This window comes from Myotis lucifugus, unplaced genomic scaffold (assembly GCF_000147115.1).
Source record: "Myotis lucifugus unplaced genomic scaffold, Myoluc2.0 scaffold_2, whole genome shotgun sequence".
NCBI classification, from domain to species: Eukaryota; Metazoa; Chordata; class Mammalia; order Chiroptera; family Vespertilionidae; genus Myotis; species Myotis lucifugus.
The window spans coordinates 25,928,990-25,948,301 of record NW_005871050.1 but is presented as its reverse complement, the minus strand read 5'-3'; the positions used below and the strand labels follow the sequence as shown (position 1 = coordinate 25,948,301).

At 39.1% G+C, this 19,312-nt stretch overlaps 1 protein-coding gene across 5 annotated transcripts in view; it reads left to right on the top strand.

The window, feature by feature from the left end:
• TMEM164 (transmembrane protein 164) overlaps positions 1 to 19,312 on the top strand; it is a 213,864-nt gene that overhangs the window by 33,398 nt on the left and 161,154 nt on the right. The window contains exon 3 of one of the 5 annotated variants that reach the window (XM_023758637.1): positions 3,136 to 5,032. The exons of the other annotated variants lie outside the window; for them this stretch is intronic. Coding sequence (XP_023614405.1) covers positions 3,136 to 3,192 — 57 coding nt within the window. The 3' untranslated portion in view covers positions 3,193 to 5,032. Of the gene's footprint in view, positions 1 to 3,135; positions 5,033 to 19,312 lie in introns of those variants that run through there. 5 annotated transcript variants of the gene reach the window in all.

Here is a 19,312-nt window from a genome sequence, read left to right as displayed (position 1 = left end):
GTGGAGAAGCCCTGAGGGACGATCGGGGCCAGCAGCCACCACTTGCACCCACTGAAAGCACTGAACCATCAGGGCCAGCGCCAGGTGCTGGCAACGGGTGCGAGCGGGGCTGGCGCCGGGAGCAGGTGTGAGTGCCAGGCAGGACTATGTCACGCAGGAGCAAATAATTTTCAGGAACCACCAGAGTCTTGCCCCTATGACAGTGACTGGTGCCCTGCCTTGGTCTGGCGCCCCCGATCACCTGCTCCACCATCCCACCTCGGCCAATGCCCACCATGTTCCACACACGCCCCCTGGTGGTCAGCACACATCATAGCGACTGGTTGTTTGGTTGTTCAGTTGTTCCACCGTTCGGTCTACTTGCATATTAGCCTCTTATTATATAGGATGTTTAATAGGAGTGGCAATAGTGGTTATCCTTATCTTGTTCCCTGTGTTAAAGGATATGCTTCCAGTGTTTGACCATTAAGTCTGATGTTTGCTATAGAGTTTTTTAAAATCATTTGAATGGATATTGAATTTTATCAAATGCTTTTTTCATCTATTGAAATGATCACTTTGCTTTTGTTCTTTAATTTTTCAAAGTGGTATATTACATCAATTGCTTTTTAAATATTAAATCAACCTAACATTCCTGGAATCTTATTACCTTGGTCATGGAATCCATTAGCTTTCTTATTCTTGAATGTGCTTTGTTAGTATTTGATTTGGTGTTTTTTACAGCTATATTCATGAATGAGTCTGGCTCTAGTTTTCATTTTCATACTGTGTCTTCATGTTTTGGTATTAAATTTATGCTAGCTTCATAAAAAGGGTTGAGTAGTGCTTCCTCTTTTTCTAAACTCTGGAATAGTTTGCATGAGATTGGAGTTACTTATTTCATGAATGCTTGCTAGCACCTGTTGATAAAACTATCTGGACTTTTATGTTTTTTGGAGGGGGGAAGATTTTGGACTACTGATTCAGCTTCTTTGATGATGATAGGAATTTTCAAGTATTCTATTTATTTTTAAATCGGTGTTTATGGTTTTTTAGGAATGTGACTATTTTATCTAAAATTTCAAATTTATTGGTTTCAAATTGGTAAATCTTACCTAAAGAAACTGCAGAAAATGCTACAAACTGCAAAAACCCCACTAATTTGAAAAGATATATGCACCCAGTTGTTCATTGCAACGTTATTTACAATAGCCAACATATGGAAACAAACCCAAGTGTCCATCTGTGGATGAATAAAGAAATTGTGCTATATGTATATACAGCAAAATAAAATCTTGCCATTTGAGACACCTTGGATGAACCCTGAGGGCATTATGGTAAGTGTAAATCAGAGAAAAACAAATACCATATGATCTCTCCTATATGTGTAATCTTAAAAAAGAAACAAAACCATTTAAGCTCATAGATATAGAGAACATATTAGTGGTTGCCAGAGGTGAGCATGTGTGTGTGTGTGGGCGGGGGGGGGGGGGGGGGGTAGGTGTAATGAGTGAACTGTTTTTGTTTATGTTCAGTTTAAATAAAAGACTTTTTCAATAGAAAAACTACAGATATTGAAAAGATGTTTTCATCCATAATGTCATTTATTTTTTACAAACAATCTCACCAGAATTTTATAAGCTTTATTTATCATTTATAGGAAGCTATTTGGGATTTTCAATCCTTTCTGTAGTATGTTAGTTTTTTTATTTTGTTAATTTCTGCTACTTTAAAAAATGTTTATCCTTCATATTGAGTTTTATTGCTTGTTCTCTTTTCCAAATTAAGTTAGATGCTTTGTTCATTTATTTGCAGACTTTTTTGTTTCACTATGAGCAGTACAGGCTAATAATTTTGTGCTTCCCACTGCTTTGGCTAGATCCCACAGATTTTGATGTGTAGTATTTTGTTATGTTGTTTAGTTCCAAGTATTTTGTCATTGCCACTGCAATTTCTTTTTTTTTTAAATATATTTTATTGATTTTTTACAGAGAGGAAGGGAGAGAGATAGAGAGTTAGAAACATCGATGAGTGAGAAACATCGACCAGCTGCCTCCTGCACACCCCCTACTGGGGATGTGCCCGCAACCCAGGTACATGCCCTTGACCGGAATCGAACCCGGGACCCTTCAGTCCGCAGGCCGACGCTCTATCCACTGAGCCAAACCGGTTTCGGTGCCACTGCAATTTCTTAACCCCTGGCTGTTTAGAAGGATTTTTAAAAATCTAAACATTTCTTTAGTTATCCTTTTGTCATCAATTTCCAACTTAATAACACTGTGATCAGAGAATGTGATATGTGTGATCTGTTTCTGAAATTTGTTGAGACTTGCATTGTAGCCCAGCATGAGACCAATGTCCACTAAGTCAACCTTGTTAATTTTGCTGCTCTTTGACAACCCTACCCATTTTTTTGGTCTGCTTACTTTTATCAATTACTGGGAGAGTTGTTAAAATTTATTGTCACAGAAGTGGATTTATCTATTTCTTTTTTTAGTACTGTCTACTATTACTTCATATATTTTGAAGCTATATTACTAGGTGTAGTAAGTTACTTTTACACTTCTTTGTTATATTCATTGGTCAAATGTTCAATATAGGAGTTCCCATTGCACTTTAGCTTGTGGATAGATTAGTAAGGATGACTTGGTGAAAGCAAAAATCCCTCTAGGTGGCCTGGGCAAATTGGGTTTTGAGCTCCAGGGAAGAAACACATTTAAAATCAGAATTGCACCTTCCCGGTTATAGAATTAAATTCTTAAAGCAATTTGACTTTGCCAAACAAAATTATCACCCTTGTATCCTCAAGTGCCAGAGGCTTTTGTCGTCATTAAAGCAATTTTGAAAAGCTGTATTTCCTTTGGGTTGGGTGAGAGGTTGGGATGGAGAGCTTTGTTTCTCCTGGGCCTTATGGACATTACTGTTGGTTAGTCAGACAGGTTTTAAACCCTTAGGCATTCTTTTTTCTATTGCCAAGCATTTTCTGTGGGACTTGGCCCAAAGCCCATTAGCTCTCTGCCTTTTAGATTCAATGACTGTAATTATGTGGGTAGTGCTCATTCCCCTTCCACCTGACAGGGGTTAGGTGTGCAGAAATTGATATAATAGTTGCATAGGGGTTCTAAATAATTCATCAACTCCTTGCTCACTCTGCAGAAAGAAAATAAAGGCTGTAGGAGACAAGTGCTCACGAGGACCAAGCAACAGAAATGATGGCAACGACTACACCTTTTATTACATTTTCAAATAGAATCAGACTACATGATCCTGGAAGTCGTAAAGAGAGACAAATTATATTTGGTCACATTTGGGTGGGAATGGAGCTTTTCAGCTCCAGCTCTTGAGCCTATGTGGTACTGTGAAATCTCATTTTCAGGCTCTGTCAGGGCAGCTCCTGATTCTGATTGTATCTCCTAAATAAGTGCACAGATCTGGTCCTCTTGGCTAGTGCCTCCATCCCTCCCATAGAGTTTCAAAGAAGCCATTCAGGTGAGCTATTTAGGACCCCTGTTTCTGGGTGCCCTTTCCTTTAAATGCAGCAACAGTCATATTTCTCCCTCTGCGTTTTCAAAAATAAACCATTACTTTTTGAATTTAGAAATAACATATGATCATAAGTTTAAAAATCATAAAAACATAGGAAAGAAAAAGTGAAAGATCCTGGGAATCCATCTCCCTGTCCCCATTCTCTTCTTTTTAAAGACCTGGCTAATTTCAAAGAATCTGTCCTCCCCACCCTCTGATTCTTCTTCAAATTTTCTTTTCTCACAAAAGTATAGTGCAAAAGAAATTCCAACCTAATGGTGGGAGAGGTAGGAGTTCTAGATTTTACAGAAAATGGCTGCATAAAATAAAGGTCAGAGTTTGAAGGAGCTGGATTTGGAGATACCAATTATTCATCCTTATTTACAAATGGATAAATTATAAGGCAGGAAATAAGACTTTAGGTCCCCATACCCTGATCCAGCTGTGTTTGTGTCTGTCAGGGGGATGGGTGAGTAAGAGGCACAGTCCAAATTAGATTATTTTTGTGAAACTGCTTTGTAAACTATAACATGCCCTACAAATATGAGATTAGCATTACTATTGGTGCTGGCTGTGGGTGTGGTCTCATGTGTTTGTCTGAACAGTTTGTTAGTATCTGTTAGGCCACTGCACAAGGAACTGGCAAAATGGTATCCTGTGCCTCTGTTGTTACTTCTGTTTACAATTCCAGAAGTTTATTATTTGCCCTTATTAGCTTAATGTGCACCACAGTAAAAGGGTAGGAAAGCAAAACTCAACCTTAGAAGAAAGAGCAGAACAAGTGTAACTTATTACTGATATACAGTACATAGTTAAATAACCAACCTGATTTAGGCAACTGAAGACGCTTATTCGCATTAATTACCTAGTAGTGCCTTAAATACAATGAAGTGGGTGACAGCACTCCATAAACTGTAAAGCTGGGTAATAATGCAAAGGATTGTTGTCATCCTGACTAGACAGATTGGCTGTCACCCAGCAGCTTAGCTGTGATATGCTTCCAGGCAGTTCCACAGGGGTCTTATAAGCTCCTTTCCAGTGCAGGTGCTAAAAAGTGCCACAGAAATACAGTCCCCTGATAACTGTAAAAGCCAGGCAGCTAAATGTAACAAGACATTTGTCAAGAAGATGGAAGATAATGATCAATTTTTGGTAGACAGATAGTTGCCTGCTGAAACAAAGCCTGTATTGAACTATTTTGGAGTGGGAAGAAGCATTGCTATGACAACAAATTACTTATATTTGATTTAGAAGAAGGAGAGCTGTGCAGCTTAATGGTTCAGAAACCTTATGAGAACAATTGTTGGCACTGGGTATATGTTAAAATATAAAACGTTAAGTATGATCTGTTAAATAATTGAGCACCTCAGTGTGTTATGTATCCTCTCTCTTGAACCAATAAAATACAATATAAATACTTGCAAATTGTTCTATTTTATAATGTGCCCCAAATGAAATTCACAGCTTTAATTTGCTGAGATAAAAAAAAATTCATTTGTTTTAAAATGAAGCAAAAGAGAGACATATTTACTGTATTTTTTATTCCATCCAGACTTGGAATTATGGTAGTTTGGAGCTTTTCATTCTGGAGATGATTGATTGAACTTTGTGATGGGTAGTGTGTTTATTTGAAAGGAAACTACTCTTCAGACCATTTCCACCCTTTCACTGTGTTTATGCCTGAGAGAATGAATAAACAATGGTTTGTGGATCTGGTCATTCGCAGTGCATCTGGGAAAGTAGGCCTGAGGCAGGTGGTGAAGGCATGGAGAACCAGGAGAAAGCCTGTGCATAGAAACACAGGCTTTCTCTTAGAGACAGCTTTTTTCCTTCCTAAGGATCAAACCAAACATATGGCCCATATTCCCTGGAGATAGGTTTTAGGGCAGGCGTGGGCAAACTACGGCCCGAAGGCCAGAACTGGCCCATTTGAAATGAATAAAACTAAAAAAAAAAAAAAAGACCGTACCCTTTTATGTAATGATGTTTACTTTGAATTTATATTAGTTCACACAAACACTCCATCCATGCTTTTGTTCCGGCCCTCCAGTCCAGTTTAAGAACCCATTGTGGCCCTCGAGTCAAAAAGTTTGCCCACTCCTGTTTAGGGTCTTCTTGACCAGGTTCTCTAGGTGGGTAGATATAGGGGGCTCCTTGAGGGCTCTTGAGATAGAAGCTTCAAATACTTTTTATTCTCTCCTTTTGTGTCTTTCCCTGCCCCGCTCCTCCCCCTTAACCCAAGGTCATTTTCCTGTGTACTTCTAGAACTGGAAAGTAAAGTAGGAGATAGGGAAAAGATGGAAAATGAGCATTGACTTCCAGAAGAGAGGAATACCACCCTAAACTTTCAAACTGTCTCTCCAGGCAAAAGCCACAAATTTGCATAAGGCCTTCCCCTTTCTTTGGAGGGCAAAATTTGATTGGTTATTACTGCAGGAGGAGACCATTACATAGGGTTTATTCAGAGGAGGAAGTTTGAAAACAATAAGCCAAATCTTAAGCTCATCTTCCCCTTCAAATGAGGAGTGGCCCAGAATCACAGCTGTTGATGAGTCACAGATTTGGCCTGGCATACAGTTTAAATTCCATCTTCTTAAATGATCTGGTGTTCTGTGGGCATCATGCCTGATCATGTTCCACTCTACTCCAGACTTCTAATGCTCAGTTACAAAATAACGTCTGAAGTTGTTAGCCTGTTCCTTGCCCTTCACAATGTGGAAATAGACCTTTTAGAAAAAGGTTGCAAAAGGCACACATACTCATTATAGAACATTTGGAAAATACAATGGTTGCCAAACTTTTTCTGTAAAGGGCCAGATAATAAATAGTTTTGTTCTTGTGGACCATATTGTCTCTGTCACTACTCAAATCTGCCATTGTAGCACAAAATCAGCCATGGACAATGACAGTATGGTAAAGATTGTGTGTTTGTGTTCCAATAAAACTTTATATACCAACCAGTTATATACGGACCACATTACAGAGAATAAAACTCACCCATAATCTGGTTACCAAAATGTTAACATTTTTGCTTATTTTCTTCCTTCTAATGCAAATTGTTTTAAATGATTGTGACTATATAGTGTATACTACCAATTTTGTGCCCTGATTGTTTTTTCACTTGTTCTCATAAACATTTTACATGTCATTTAAAACTTACCAGAAGCATAATTCTTAATGGCTATAAATTACTCCATCCTATAACATCATAATTTACCCAATCATTTCCTGTTGTTTTTTTCATTGCAAAAAACTGCTTTGCACACAAATCTTTGTATTTCAGATTATTTTGTAGGCTATTTTCCTTGAAGTGTAATTATCAAGTTAGGGGGTATGAATGTTTTTAAGGAGATTAATACTGCCTTTCCAGAAAGATGGTACCCATTTACATGCCCACCAGCAGTGTAGAAGAGAGCCTGTTCCACTTCCTTGTTGCCAACAGATATTCTCCCAAAAGCAATTTTTTATTTTTATTTATTTTTTAAATATATCTTTATTGATTTCAGGGAGGAAAGGGAGATAGAAATATCAATGATGAGAGAGAATCATTGATTGTCTGCCTCTTGCACGTCCCCTACTGGGGATCAAGCCCGCAACCCAGGCATGTGCCCTTGACCGGAATCGAACCTGGGACCCTTCAGTCCACAGGCTGATGCTCCTATTCACTGAGCAAAACCAGTTAGGGCCCTAAAGCAATTTTTTAAATGGCATCTAAGTTAATATGTAATTACTTGATTATTAGGATGTTTGGAAAAAATTCAAATGTTTGTTAATCATTTGTCATATTTCTTCTTTGGCTTACTTGTCCATAAATGCATACTGGGACCTAAATCTCTCTCCCTTTTGCTCATGCAGTTTTCCTTTTTCATTCTTTGAGTTCCTTGTGTCAAGCTTCTCATCCTCTAGGGCAGGGGTGGGAAACATCCGGCTTGCCGTATAAGGCCCCCAAAATCATTTGGTCTGACCCTGCCAAGGCATTCGGGGTGATTTAATTAAATGTTTGACCAAATATAGCAAGCTAATTTCTAAATTGATTATTTTGTATGGCCTGCAAATGATGTTATAAATATCCAAATGACCCTTGGCAGAAAAAGGTTCCCCATCCCTGGGCTAGGGCCTGGTCCAGATCTGAATTCATCTTCCTGTCCATGCAGTCCTCCCTTGTTCTTCCCACTCATCTGACCTCTCTGCCCATAATACCTCTCTTCTGGTCTTTATCTCTTTCTGCCCTTTTTATAGTTTTCTGTGTGGAGGCTTTCTTCCCAGGGCAGGGACTCTGAATCATGTTAATATGTATTGGCTGCCAGAACCTAGCAGAAAGCTTAGTACACAGTGACCTGACCTAGTGTATTAGTGCTTTGTTGAAAGGTTCCTGAGGTCTGCTGCATGTGATTTTTTAAAAAAAAGTATGATGTTGCAGTTACCTGTCATTACGGAACTAGTTGGGATCACAGATAAGAATGTTTTGATGGCTACTTAAAATGGGCTGTTTCCCTAAGTCCTATACATTCCTTTTTGTGAAATCTTGATCCCAAACTTTTCCAAGTAATGATAAACAACCGTCTAGCACATATTACACCACTCCTCTCTTGCATTTATTGTATAGCACTGCCTTGTCCTATAGAAGTTTCTGTGATGATGAAAATGTTTTATATCTTTGCTCTCAATACAGTAACCAGGAGCCAGTTGTGGCTATTGTGCACTTGATAGGTAGTTACTGCAACTGAGGAAGTTATTTCTTTTCATCCTGCCTTTTCTTTTTTTGATTTATTTTTATTTTTTATTTCAGAGAGGAAGGCAAAGGGGAGAGAGATAGAATCATCAATGATGAGAGAGAATCATTCATCGTCTGCCTCCTGCATGCCTCCTACTAGGGATTGAGCCCACAACCTGGGCATGTGTCCTTGACCGGAATCGAACCTGGGACCCTTCAGTCCACAGGCCGACACTCTATCCACTGAGCCAAACCAGCTAGGGCAGGATGTGATTTTTTTTATTAAAAAATTTTAAATGCTTTAAATTGAAATAGCCACAAGTAGTAGTGGCTATTATAGCAGATAGTGCAGGGTCATATAAAATATTTAAATGCATAGTTCCTTTTTATGGCTAAGAGAAGGTTGGTATTTATAGTAATCTACAGTAACACTGACATTGTGGCTGGCTGGAATTTTGTAGAGGCAGTCAAGATCCTGGTAAAACCATGGAGAAAGAGGAAGCTGTGTTTGGTTCAAAATGGAAAACTGCCTCCATTGAAAGGTGTGTGTTATAAGAGGGAGATCATGTCAGATTGGTATGGTGCAGGCAGAGTGTGACAAACTGGAGTACTAAGAGGAGACATTTGGACTTCATTTGGTTGGTAATAGGGAACCATTAAAGATTCATGAGAAGAGGAGTGATGGATGAGAGTGGTGTTGTAAGATCACCTCTGCTATGGGTGAACAAGCTGCTGGAGAGGGGATGTGAGTTATTGGCCCCTCCTTTGTTGGATAGGCCTGGGCATAGTGATTCACCAACTCTATCAACATGCAGTCACATCAGAAAAGACAAATTATTTATTTTTGCATTGGCTTCCAGTTATTGTGTGCCTTCCTGAGGCTCAGATACCCAGCCTGAGTTGGGAGGTGGGAGAGAACGGCCACCATTGAGGGGAGGCAGGCTGGTCAGTGCTGTGTAGCCACAGACAGAATTGCCGTCTGTGGCCCTGGTACCTTGAAAGTGTGTCTTGGATGGCTCTCTGATTCTTCAGAAACAACTTGGAAGCCCACCCATTCATTCTGTTCCCACTTGCCTGATTCCTTTAAGGGCCAGTTGAAAATTATGAGTAGCTACTAATAATACAATTATGATTTCAACTATCAGTATAAATCACAGAAATGTTCATGAAACAAATATTCATATAATTAGATTTACATATGAAGTTATTTTATATGTTAATGACTGTGTAGAGGATAACTATAAATTTTTTAATATACTAGTCAACCTAATATTTCAAGTTCATTTGTACTTTAAATAAAATCAAAATAAACTTGGTGAAATTTTTTTTAAAAAGTTAAACATTTATGTTTCTTTCTTCTATATGCTCCTTACTGTCCCTACCCTGACCCTTATTACATTGGTTATATTTCCATAACCCTCTTGTGACCTTAGCACATGGGCTTAATAATTAACTGTTACAGTTCTAAAGATCTGCCTCTGTACTCATTTTAAGGAAAAAGAAAAACACTATCAAAGAGGCTCTCCCTCTTTTAATTATCCCCAACAAGCCCAGGTCGCCCAGCCACTCCCATTTTCTATCCTACCTGAACTCTCAACCCCTAGGACCAGTTTGGCTCAGGGAAACAGTCTAACTCAGAAACAACCTTCCTTTTGGGAAAACACATTCTAGTTAAGTTATACCTAGAAGTCTTCAGATACCATAGACTTGGGTGGGGCCTTGGGAGACTGACAGTTAAATCACCATGTGTCAGGAGGACTTGCAGTTGAGAACAGAATGCCCCTTCCACTTTAATGACAATTAACAGAGGCCAGTTGCTAAGAGAAAAGGTGGCCCTGTGTGGGCTTCCTGCTCTTGAGATACAGTTAGAATAACCTTGAGTAGCCTTTCTCTCAGCATAGTGAAATAGCTTTCTCACTGTTGCCCAATTAAAGGAAAGAGAAAAGTTCTTGTCTTGAGTTGCCATTTGGGGGAAAGAAGACAGTTTTTTTAAAAAAAAAATGCTTATTTGACTTATACACTTAAGATTTTTATAAACGTCAATGATGTTTTGGTTTCTGTACTGCTCACGGAGGTGGCATAGTTTCAGGATTATTGGTTCTGCCAGTTGTTAGCTATTTGAGCTTGGGTGAGGTTTTTTGAGCTTCATTTGACTTATCTATAAAATGGGAGTAATAATGCTTACCATGCATGGTTTTTGTCAGGATTAGAGTGTCTGTACAGTGCATTTCCTAGGATATAGTACAAGTTATTATTAAAGCACTCCATTTATGTTTGTGATAGCCTTGAAGTTAAGCCTGTTGATTCAATATCCTTTTTCCTCATTCCTCATCATGCTTGCTGTTGCTTTCCTGAAGCTTCATATCCTCAGAGTAAGAGACAGTGGGTGTGACAGATTTAATAAGCAAGATTTTCTTGTTGAAAAGGGTTCTTAGGTACCAGGTGAGTGAGGAAAGCTCTAGAACTGCCTTTGCTAAGGAAACCTAAGGTAATTGCCACCTGTCTTAGAGGTTTCTGCTCTGCCTGAAGAGGGGTGGAGATTGATGACAGCGCCTCTTCCTGGCTTATTCAAGAGTAAGTTTGTGGAAAAATGGCACCTCTATTTTTTGCAGTTGAGTGGGTAGGTAGTAGAGGATATTACTTTTGAGTCAGGAAAACCTTGTGTTCCATACTTGAAGGTCATGGTCTCTTTACCTTGATTTGGATGCTCTGTTGGCTTGGCTCTAAAGAAAGCTTTCTGGTTGATCTCTTGATCTTAAGAAATAACATTGGAAATCAGCTATCATATAACTTTCCATAGAAAACTAGCTTTCACTTGGCAGAGTTGTGTTCTGGGGAGTCAGTGGGTCTAGATTTTAACTTTCTGTACTGCTTGGGCCAGAATTTCTGAGAGTGATACATGTGGTATGTGGATTGAGGGGTCAGGGGTGACTCAGAGAGTGAGAGTTGTATAGCAGTTACATTAAAATCCCTGAGCAAGGCTGAGGGAGTTTCCATGTCTACTGCCCTAACAGGGGACCCTAGCAAATAAGAGCATGCTAGATTATTGTGACCAGCTCAAAGAGATTATTCATAGATATCAGAATTAAATGTTAAGAGGCTGTCCCTGTAAGAGCCACCAATGTTCTCTCCTTCAAATTTACTCATCTCTTGCTATCTTTTTTTTTTAAGAATAAGAAGAAATATACACTTGAAAATTGCTTGTGATACAAATCTATATGTTAAATTCAACTTTAAGTGTTGAGGGGGGCATCTTGCCTCTCTATTCTAAGGAATTCCATGAGAGTCTCTTCTTTAAAAAAATTCCTCACCTGATCACCTGAGGATATGTTTTTATTGGAGAGAGAGAGAGAGAGAGAGAGAGAGAGAGAGAGATGAGAGAGAAACATCAATTGGTTGCCTCCCATACCCACCCTGACTGGGGATCAAACCTGCAACCTAGGTATGTGCCCTGACCGGGAATCGAACCCACAACCATTTTTTGTATGGGACGATGCTGTAACCAACTGAACCCACCCACCAGGACTCCACAGAGAGCCTCTTGAAAAATCCTTTGGTAATATGAATTATAGTCTTTAAATTTCTTGGTTGTTCAATCTTGATTTTAATGTATTCAGTTGGCTTCAAGTACTTCAACTATTTTGCAGGCTACAACCTCCTTTTAGTGAAACAACTGGGTATGTTCTTTTTATAAAATACTCAGTGAAATGGTACCAATGTCTTGGTCTCCCTTGATCTAGCTCCATAGAGATCTCAGAACTGTAGGAGCAACTCTGTTAGTTCAGTAAATATTCGGGTTCCCAGCAGCTTCTCTACACAGTATTTTACAAAGTTGTGTACAATCCTTTTCATGATGACAGAATACAGAGTAATACGATTTTTTTGAAAAAGAAATGAATAATTCTTTGCTTACTTCTTCTGGCGTTTGCCTTCTGTTTTTTTTTTTTTTTCTCTGAACCTCCTTCCCCCTATGCTCATCCTCACTTTAGGTTACCTACTGCTGGGCTCAAGTCCTGAGGCTTAGAGGCAACTAACCACATGGTCGCAGAGGCTAGAGCAGGGGTGGGCAAACTTTTTGACTCGAGGGCCACAATGGGTTCTTAAACTGGACCGGAGGGCCGGAACAAAAGCATGGATGGAGTGTTTGTGTGAACTAATATAAATTCAAAGTAAACATCATTACATAAAAGGGTACGGTCTTTTTTTTTTTTTTAGTTTTATTCATTTCAAACGGGCCGGATACGGCCCACGGGCCATAGTTTGCCCACGGCTGGCTAGAGGATACATCTAAAACTAATATTTGGGTCCTAACTTTCAGCTTGATTTAAAGAAATGCCACTGTTATTTCCAATGCCAATGTCATCTCACCCCCTCTCCCCGAGATCCATATTGTGAAGTTTGACTCTGACCCTTTGCAGGAAAGACCTAGGTGAGCAACAGGTTAAGTGGAAAATCCTTCCATAAAACAAATCCATTTAATAGTATTATAGTGGTTGCCACCTTTATCCTTGGTTTCACTTTTTGTGGTTTTGGTTATTCTCATTCGACTGTGGTCTGAATATATTAAATGGATAATTTCTGAATAAACAATTCATAAGTTTTAAATTGTGGGCCATTCTGAGTAACATGATGAATCTTGAGCTGTCCTGCTCCATCCTGCCTGGCAGTTGAATCATCTCTTTGTCCAGCATTTCCACACTATAAACACTCCCTGCCCTTTAGTCACTGAGTAGCTGTCTGGGTAATCAAGATTGACTATTGAAGTAGCACAGTTCAAGTGACCCTTATAGTAGCCTAATGCTATGTCACAATGACTACATCATTTACCCCATTGTAGCTCATCAGTAGGCATTGTATTATCTCACATCATTACATGAAGAAGAGTAAGTACAGTACAATAAGGTATTTTGAGAGAGAAGAGACCACATTCACATAACTTTTATTATACTATACTTTTATAATTGCTCTATTTTATTATTAGTTATTTTTGTTAATCTCTTATTGTACCTAAGGTATAAATTAAACTTTATTACAGGTATGTATGTATGTATAGTATACATAGGGTCCAGTACTACCTGAGGTTTCAGGCATTTACTGGAGGTCTTGGAACTTATCCTCTGTAGATAAGGGGGAACTACTGTACCTTGTAAATAAGTAACAAATAAGAAAAGAAAAACAAAAAACATTCCCTCTCCCTAACCGGTTTGGCTCGGTGGATAGAGCATCGGCCTGTGGACTGAAAGGTTCCAGGTTCGATTCCGGTCAAGGGCATGTACCTTGGTTGTGGGCACATCCCCAGTGGGGAGTGTGCAGGAGGCAGCTGGTCGATGTTTCTCTCTCATCGATGTTTCTAACTCTCTATCCCTCTCCCGTCCTCTCTGTAAAAAATCAATAAAATATATTTTTAAAAAACCACAAAAAACTTTCCCTCATCCCTGCTAGCCATATAGCCAGAGTATAAAAGTAGGTATTTTTTGTTTCTTCAGTTTTGATTTTACTTAAAGTGAATGCTCAGATCAGATGCACTCCTGTTTGTACAGAAGTCCCCAAAATATTTGTTGAAAATTAATCTAATAGGCCAGTTTGGTTGTTCACAGTTAATAGATTCTATTTTGGTGGGTATTACTGACCTCCACTAGTTAGAGGTAAGTGAGGGGTGTAGGTTTCCTCCTCACAACTCATATATTATAGTGAGAGTAATTCAGATGTAATTCTGCCACACATATATCCTCCTATATAATAAAAGGCTAATATGCAAATGACCAAATGACAGAATGACCAGTTGCTATGATGTGCACTGACCACCAGGAGGCAGACGCTCAATGCAGGAGCTTCCCCTGGTGGTCAGTGCACTCCCACAGGGGAGCACCACTCAGCCAGAAGCCAGGCTCACGGCTGGCAAGCGCAGAGGCAGTGGCGGGAGCCTCTCTGGCCTCTGCGGCAGCGCTAAGGACCCCTCCAGGGAGCGGGCCTAAGCCAGCAGATGGACATCCCCCAAGGGGTCCCAGACTGTGAGAGGGCACAGGCCGGGCTGAAGGACCATCCCCCCTCATGCACAAATGTTGTGCACTGGACTTCTAGTTTATTAATAATCAGGCATAAAATACTTGTACAACTGCTTAGAGACAATCCATTGCTTGTTTTCTCCACCCACTATTTTGTATGAAAGTTCACTGGAGATAGATGTGACAATATTCTAGCGCAGTGGTTCTCAACCTTCCTAATGCCGTGACCCTTTAATACAGTTCCTCATGTTGTGGTGACCCCCAACCATAAAATTATTTTCGTTGCTACTTCATAACTGTAATTTTGCTACTGTTATGAATCATAATGTAAATATCTGTTATACAGGATATATTTAGGTGACCCCTGTGAAAGGGTCGTTCAACCCCCAAAGGGGTCGCGACCCACAGGTTGAGAACCGCTGTTCTAGCGGTAGGATTCAGCTTACCTTCTAATCAAAGGGCACATCTGAATTCTTCATAAAGTGTCTGAATATAGGATTTGTTGGGACTCCTGAGCCTAAGGTGTCATTCCAAAGGGGTGGAAGACATTGGGCCAACTAGAGTCTTATTCATGCAAGGGTAGGGGTGCCTGAATAATATTTCTAACTTATCCCAATCTTGGTAGGGAACACCAAGCAGTTCCCCAATGAAATATCATTTGTAGTATCTATTGTTCTAATTAAAATGAACAAACCATTTGAGTGTGGCTCTTTTTCCATTTCAAAAAAGGTATATTTTACAGTAAAATTCACTTTTAAAAAGCATACAATTCTGTGAGTTTTGACAAGTGTATACATCATAATCAAGATAGAGAATGCACCCTGGCCAGGTAACTCGGTTGGGGCACTGTCCTGTACACCAAAAAGGTTGTGGGTTCGATTTCTGGTCAGGACACATACCTAGGTTGAGAGTTCAAGCCCCTGTGGGGCGCATTTGGGAGGCAACTGATCAATCTTTCTCTCTCACGTCCATGTTTCTCTCTCTCTTTTCTCTCTCTCTAAAAAAAAAAAATCAATAAAACTGACCCTCAGGTGAGAATAACAAAAAGATGGTAAATGCTTCTATCACCCCCCCCAAAAAAAACAACCTCACCCACAACATGCTTGCAGGCTTCTAAAAAGAACTCCAAATTTGTTGAGATATAATTCATACCACAGATTTCATCCATTTAAAGTATACAATTCATTGGTTTTTGGTATTACATTATTAATTTTTAAAATTATGGTTTTATACACACACACACATATATGATAAAATTTGCCACTTTATCTATTTTTAAGTGTATGGAATAATTTAGTGATACTAATTATATTCACAATTTTTGCTAACCATCACCACTATCTATTTCCAAAACCTTTTCATCACCAAAACAGAAACTCTGTACCTATTAAGCATTAAGCAGGAACTCCCCATTTCCTCCTCTCCCAGCCCCATGGAAACCACTGTTCTACTTTCTATCTCTATGAATGTGTCCATCTAGGTACCTCATATAAGTAGAATCATGCAATATTTGTCCTTTTATGTCTGGCTTCTTTCACTTAGCATAATGTTTTTAGGGTTCACCCATGTGATAGCATCTATAGATACTTTATTCCTTTTTAAGGATATGCCATTTTTTTTATCCATTCAATCATTCATGGACACTTGGGTTGCTTCCCAATGTCTATTGTGAATAATACTGGTATGAACATTGGCTTACAAGTATCTGAGCCCCTCTTTTCAGTTCCTTTGGGTATATAACTAGCAGTGGAATGGCCGGGTCATATGGGAATTTTGCGTTCAGATTTTTGAGGAACTGCAGAACCGTTCACAAAAGCTGGGCCATTTTATATTCCCACCAGCAATGTATGAGGGTTCAAATTTCTTCATATCATCTCAGGCACTTATTTTCCTACTAGCTATCCTAGTAGGTATGAAATGGTATCTCCTTGTGGTTTTCTTTTGCATTTCCCTGATGACTAATGGCGTTGAACACCTTTTATGTGCCGATTGGACATTTGTATATCTTCTTTGGAGAAATGTCTGTTCATGTTCTTTGTCCATTTTCTAAAAATAGATTGTGTTTTTGTTATTGAGTTTTTGATTATGGACTTTGATTAGATTTCAGTTGCTAACTAATCACCCCTGGAGTGTGTATTATCAATTAGGATTCTTCAGTTGTTAACAGTGGTGTGCTGGTAAACATTTAAAACACCTATTTATAGCATTTCCATTTTCCATGGTGCATTTCAAGCTACCCATCTGTCCACACTAAAGTAAAAAGGATTTGGGAAGGGTTGTGTACAATCAACTCTTGCTAGCAGTACTACAGGGCTTCCAGCACACCACTGAATGTTAACACTACTTAGCATAACTAGTACACACACAATATCACAGTGTCTATACTGAAAGTAAATTGGAGACATTATAACTCAAATTAAATGAAAATTATTTTCAATTACAGCACTTTCGCTTTCCCATTGAAAGTAAGAATAGCTACTATTTGTTGAACACATTATATGTTAGAAATATTTCAAGTGCTTCATACATATCATCAGTAAACAGAGGGAAGAAGTTACAACAAGTTAGTAGTAGGCTGAGACTTGAACCTGGACTCCAGAGGCCCTGTGTTTGACCTCTGTGCCACACTGCCTTCTGTCCCATTCGTGGGGTTTACTTATGGAGTGCCAACTATCATAAACAGAGTGAACAAAAATCTTTTAACCCCAGAGACCCTTCATTGTTACTTTTCCCTCCTGCCTCTCTAAAACTCATACAAATTGGAAGTGAAAACTAAAGCTGTGGGGTACCACCTATTGATGAACTGGAGGGGGTTAAAAATATCCTTTTCTTAACTGCAAAAAAATGTTTTGTAAGAAAATTTTAAGCAAGTTATAAATGGCAAAAATAGAAAGTGAAAACCCTCCATAATCCCATCCAACAGAAATAATCATTATTAACAGCTAGCATTCTCTCAGATATTTTTCTTTGCACATCTTTTTTAAAACAAAAATTAGATTATTACTTATAATCGGAAACTTTTTTCACTTCACAATAGAGTTGGATGCCAGTGCATATAGTGCTACTTCATTCCTTTTAACAGCTGTGTAATATCCCTCTTGTGCAGGAAGTGCAAGTGATTTTGAAAGGCTATTTTGAAGGGATGATGATAGGTGATGGCACCTGGGACAAAAAGGTTGATAACCACTGTTGGGTACCAAAAATAGCACCATTGTGTCCGCTTACCCAGCTCCAGAGCTACCATAACCTTCTTACTTTGGAATGATAAGATAAAACCCAATTGTGTTGTTAAGAGTTACAAGAAAACTCTTAAACTAAGCTACTCAGGGATAATTGCAAGATAAGATTACATGTCAAATTATTTTACACTTCTTTAGAACTTTGCAGCTCTGTTCTTTGAAACCCTGTTTGGAATCTCTTTCTTCAACTGCAGTAGGCCATGCTCTGTGTTTGAGAAACAGTTTTCAAGGCAGTGCAACCTTTCAGTTTCTCTTCATCTGTTATTCACTTTGTGAGTTGAGTTTTCAATGGTTGTCATTGTTTCCTCCTCTGTCCAGGCACTTGTCACTAGCAAACCTCCTACTGACTTTATCAGGTGTGGCATTTATTGTTGTTGAAACTGGAAATTGATAGGCAAAAAGAAGGTTATCTAGGGGATGGTTTAGTTGAGAGGTAGTACAAGTGTCTGACAGCCATTATTAGGAGGTTGTCAAAAGAGCATGCTTTACTTTCCTGCATGTATCATTCTAGGGAATAAAATAACCCAAGAATGATAAGCTCTCAATTGCTATCTGTTAGTTTGTGAAGCTGCTTCCCTTATTCTAGTTAACATTGAACACTGACCTCACATGGCACTTGGAGAAACTTAGAAGATAAGATGATCGTAGGGTATAAAGCAAACTGACAGACTGCCTACCAAGAGATGGGCTAAAGGCCAGTGCTGTCAGTTTATCAGGATTTGTCTATCTCCTGCTCTTTTCATCTTTACCTCAGAGAGTTGGCAGTATGGAGGGCTAAGAGGATTGGGTTGTGGGTAAGATGCTATCTTTTAATTAAGAAAGTAAGAATATGGGTATTTGAAGCTCATGAATGGGCATGTCATCTTCCAAAATTCATACTAAGCATCAGGCATATATATATATTTGGTCCATATATCCTTTGAAGGCACCACTCCATACCATCTGTGCTGGGTGGCAGCAGCCATAAACTGTACCAGACACCTTGTCTCTCTGGCTTGGGTTGCTTGGGTGAAAAGTGGCTACCTGTCTTCAAAACAGCCCATGTGTTACCTGGCCAGCAACATGGGCTTGACAAGAGGAGCTATACCATTTGTATTCATCTCCTAGGAAATTAGAATTGAGAAGCTGAGAGACTAAATAAGGCTGTCCGCAGCAGGGACAAAAACCAAAGGATGATGGGGAGAGGAGCAGTCATATCAGGCCCTGTCCAACCTGTTGTTATGAGGAGACAGAAACCATGAGTAACAAGAAGCTAGTAAGAGAGGAATAGAGATGCCTTGAGAGACAGATAAGCTATTCCCCACATCTACCTTGAACTCAGAACCACCTTCCAGTTCTCCTGAGGCCAAGCTTTATCCTGCATTAGGGTTCTTATGGGATACCTGTTTTCTTAACATAAACCTCCCTATTTTTAAGTCAGATTTAGTAGGACTCTGTTTTCTTGCAATAAACATTGTCACACCAGTACTTGTTGTCCTTTGTGTGATTTTTTTTTATAATATCCCCCCAAAAAGATAAATGGTGGTGAGGATGTAAAGAGTTTGGAACCTTGGTACACTATTATTGGAAATGCAAAATGGTGTAGCCACTGGAAAACAGTTTGGAGATTCCTCAGAAATTAAAACTAGAACTACCATATGATTCAGCAATCCCACTTCTTTGTATTGATCCAAAAGAATTGATCTTGAAGAGGTTCAATCAGGATCTTGAAGAGGTATTCGCACCCCGATATCATTGCAGCAGTATTCACAATAGCCGAGATGTAGAAATAACCAAAATGGTTATTAATAGATGAATAGATAAAGAGAATGTGTGTGTATATATATGTGTGTGTGTGTGTGTGTGTGTGT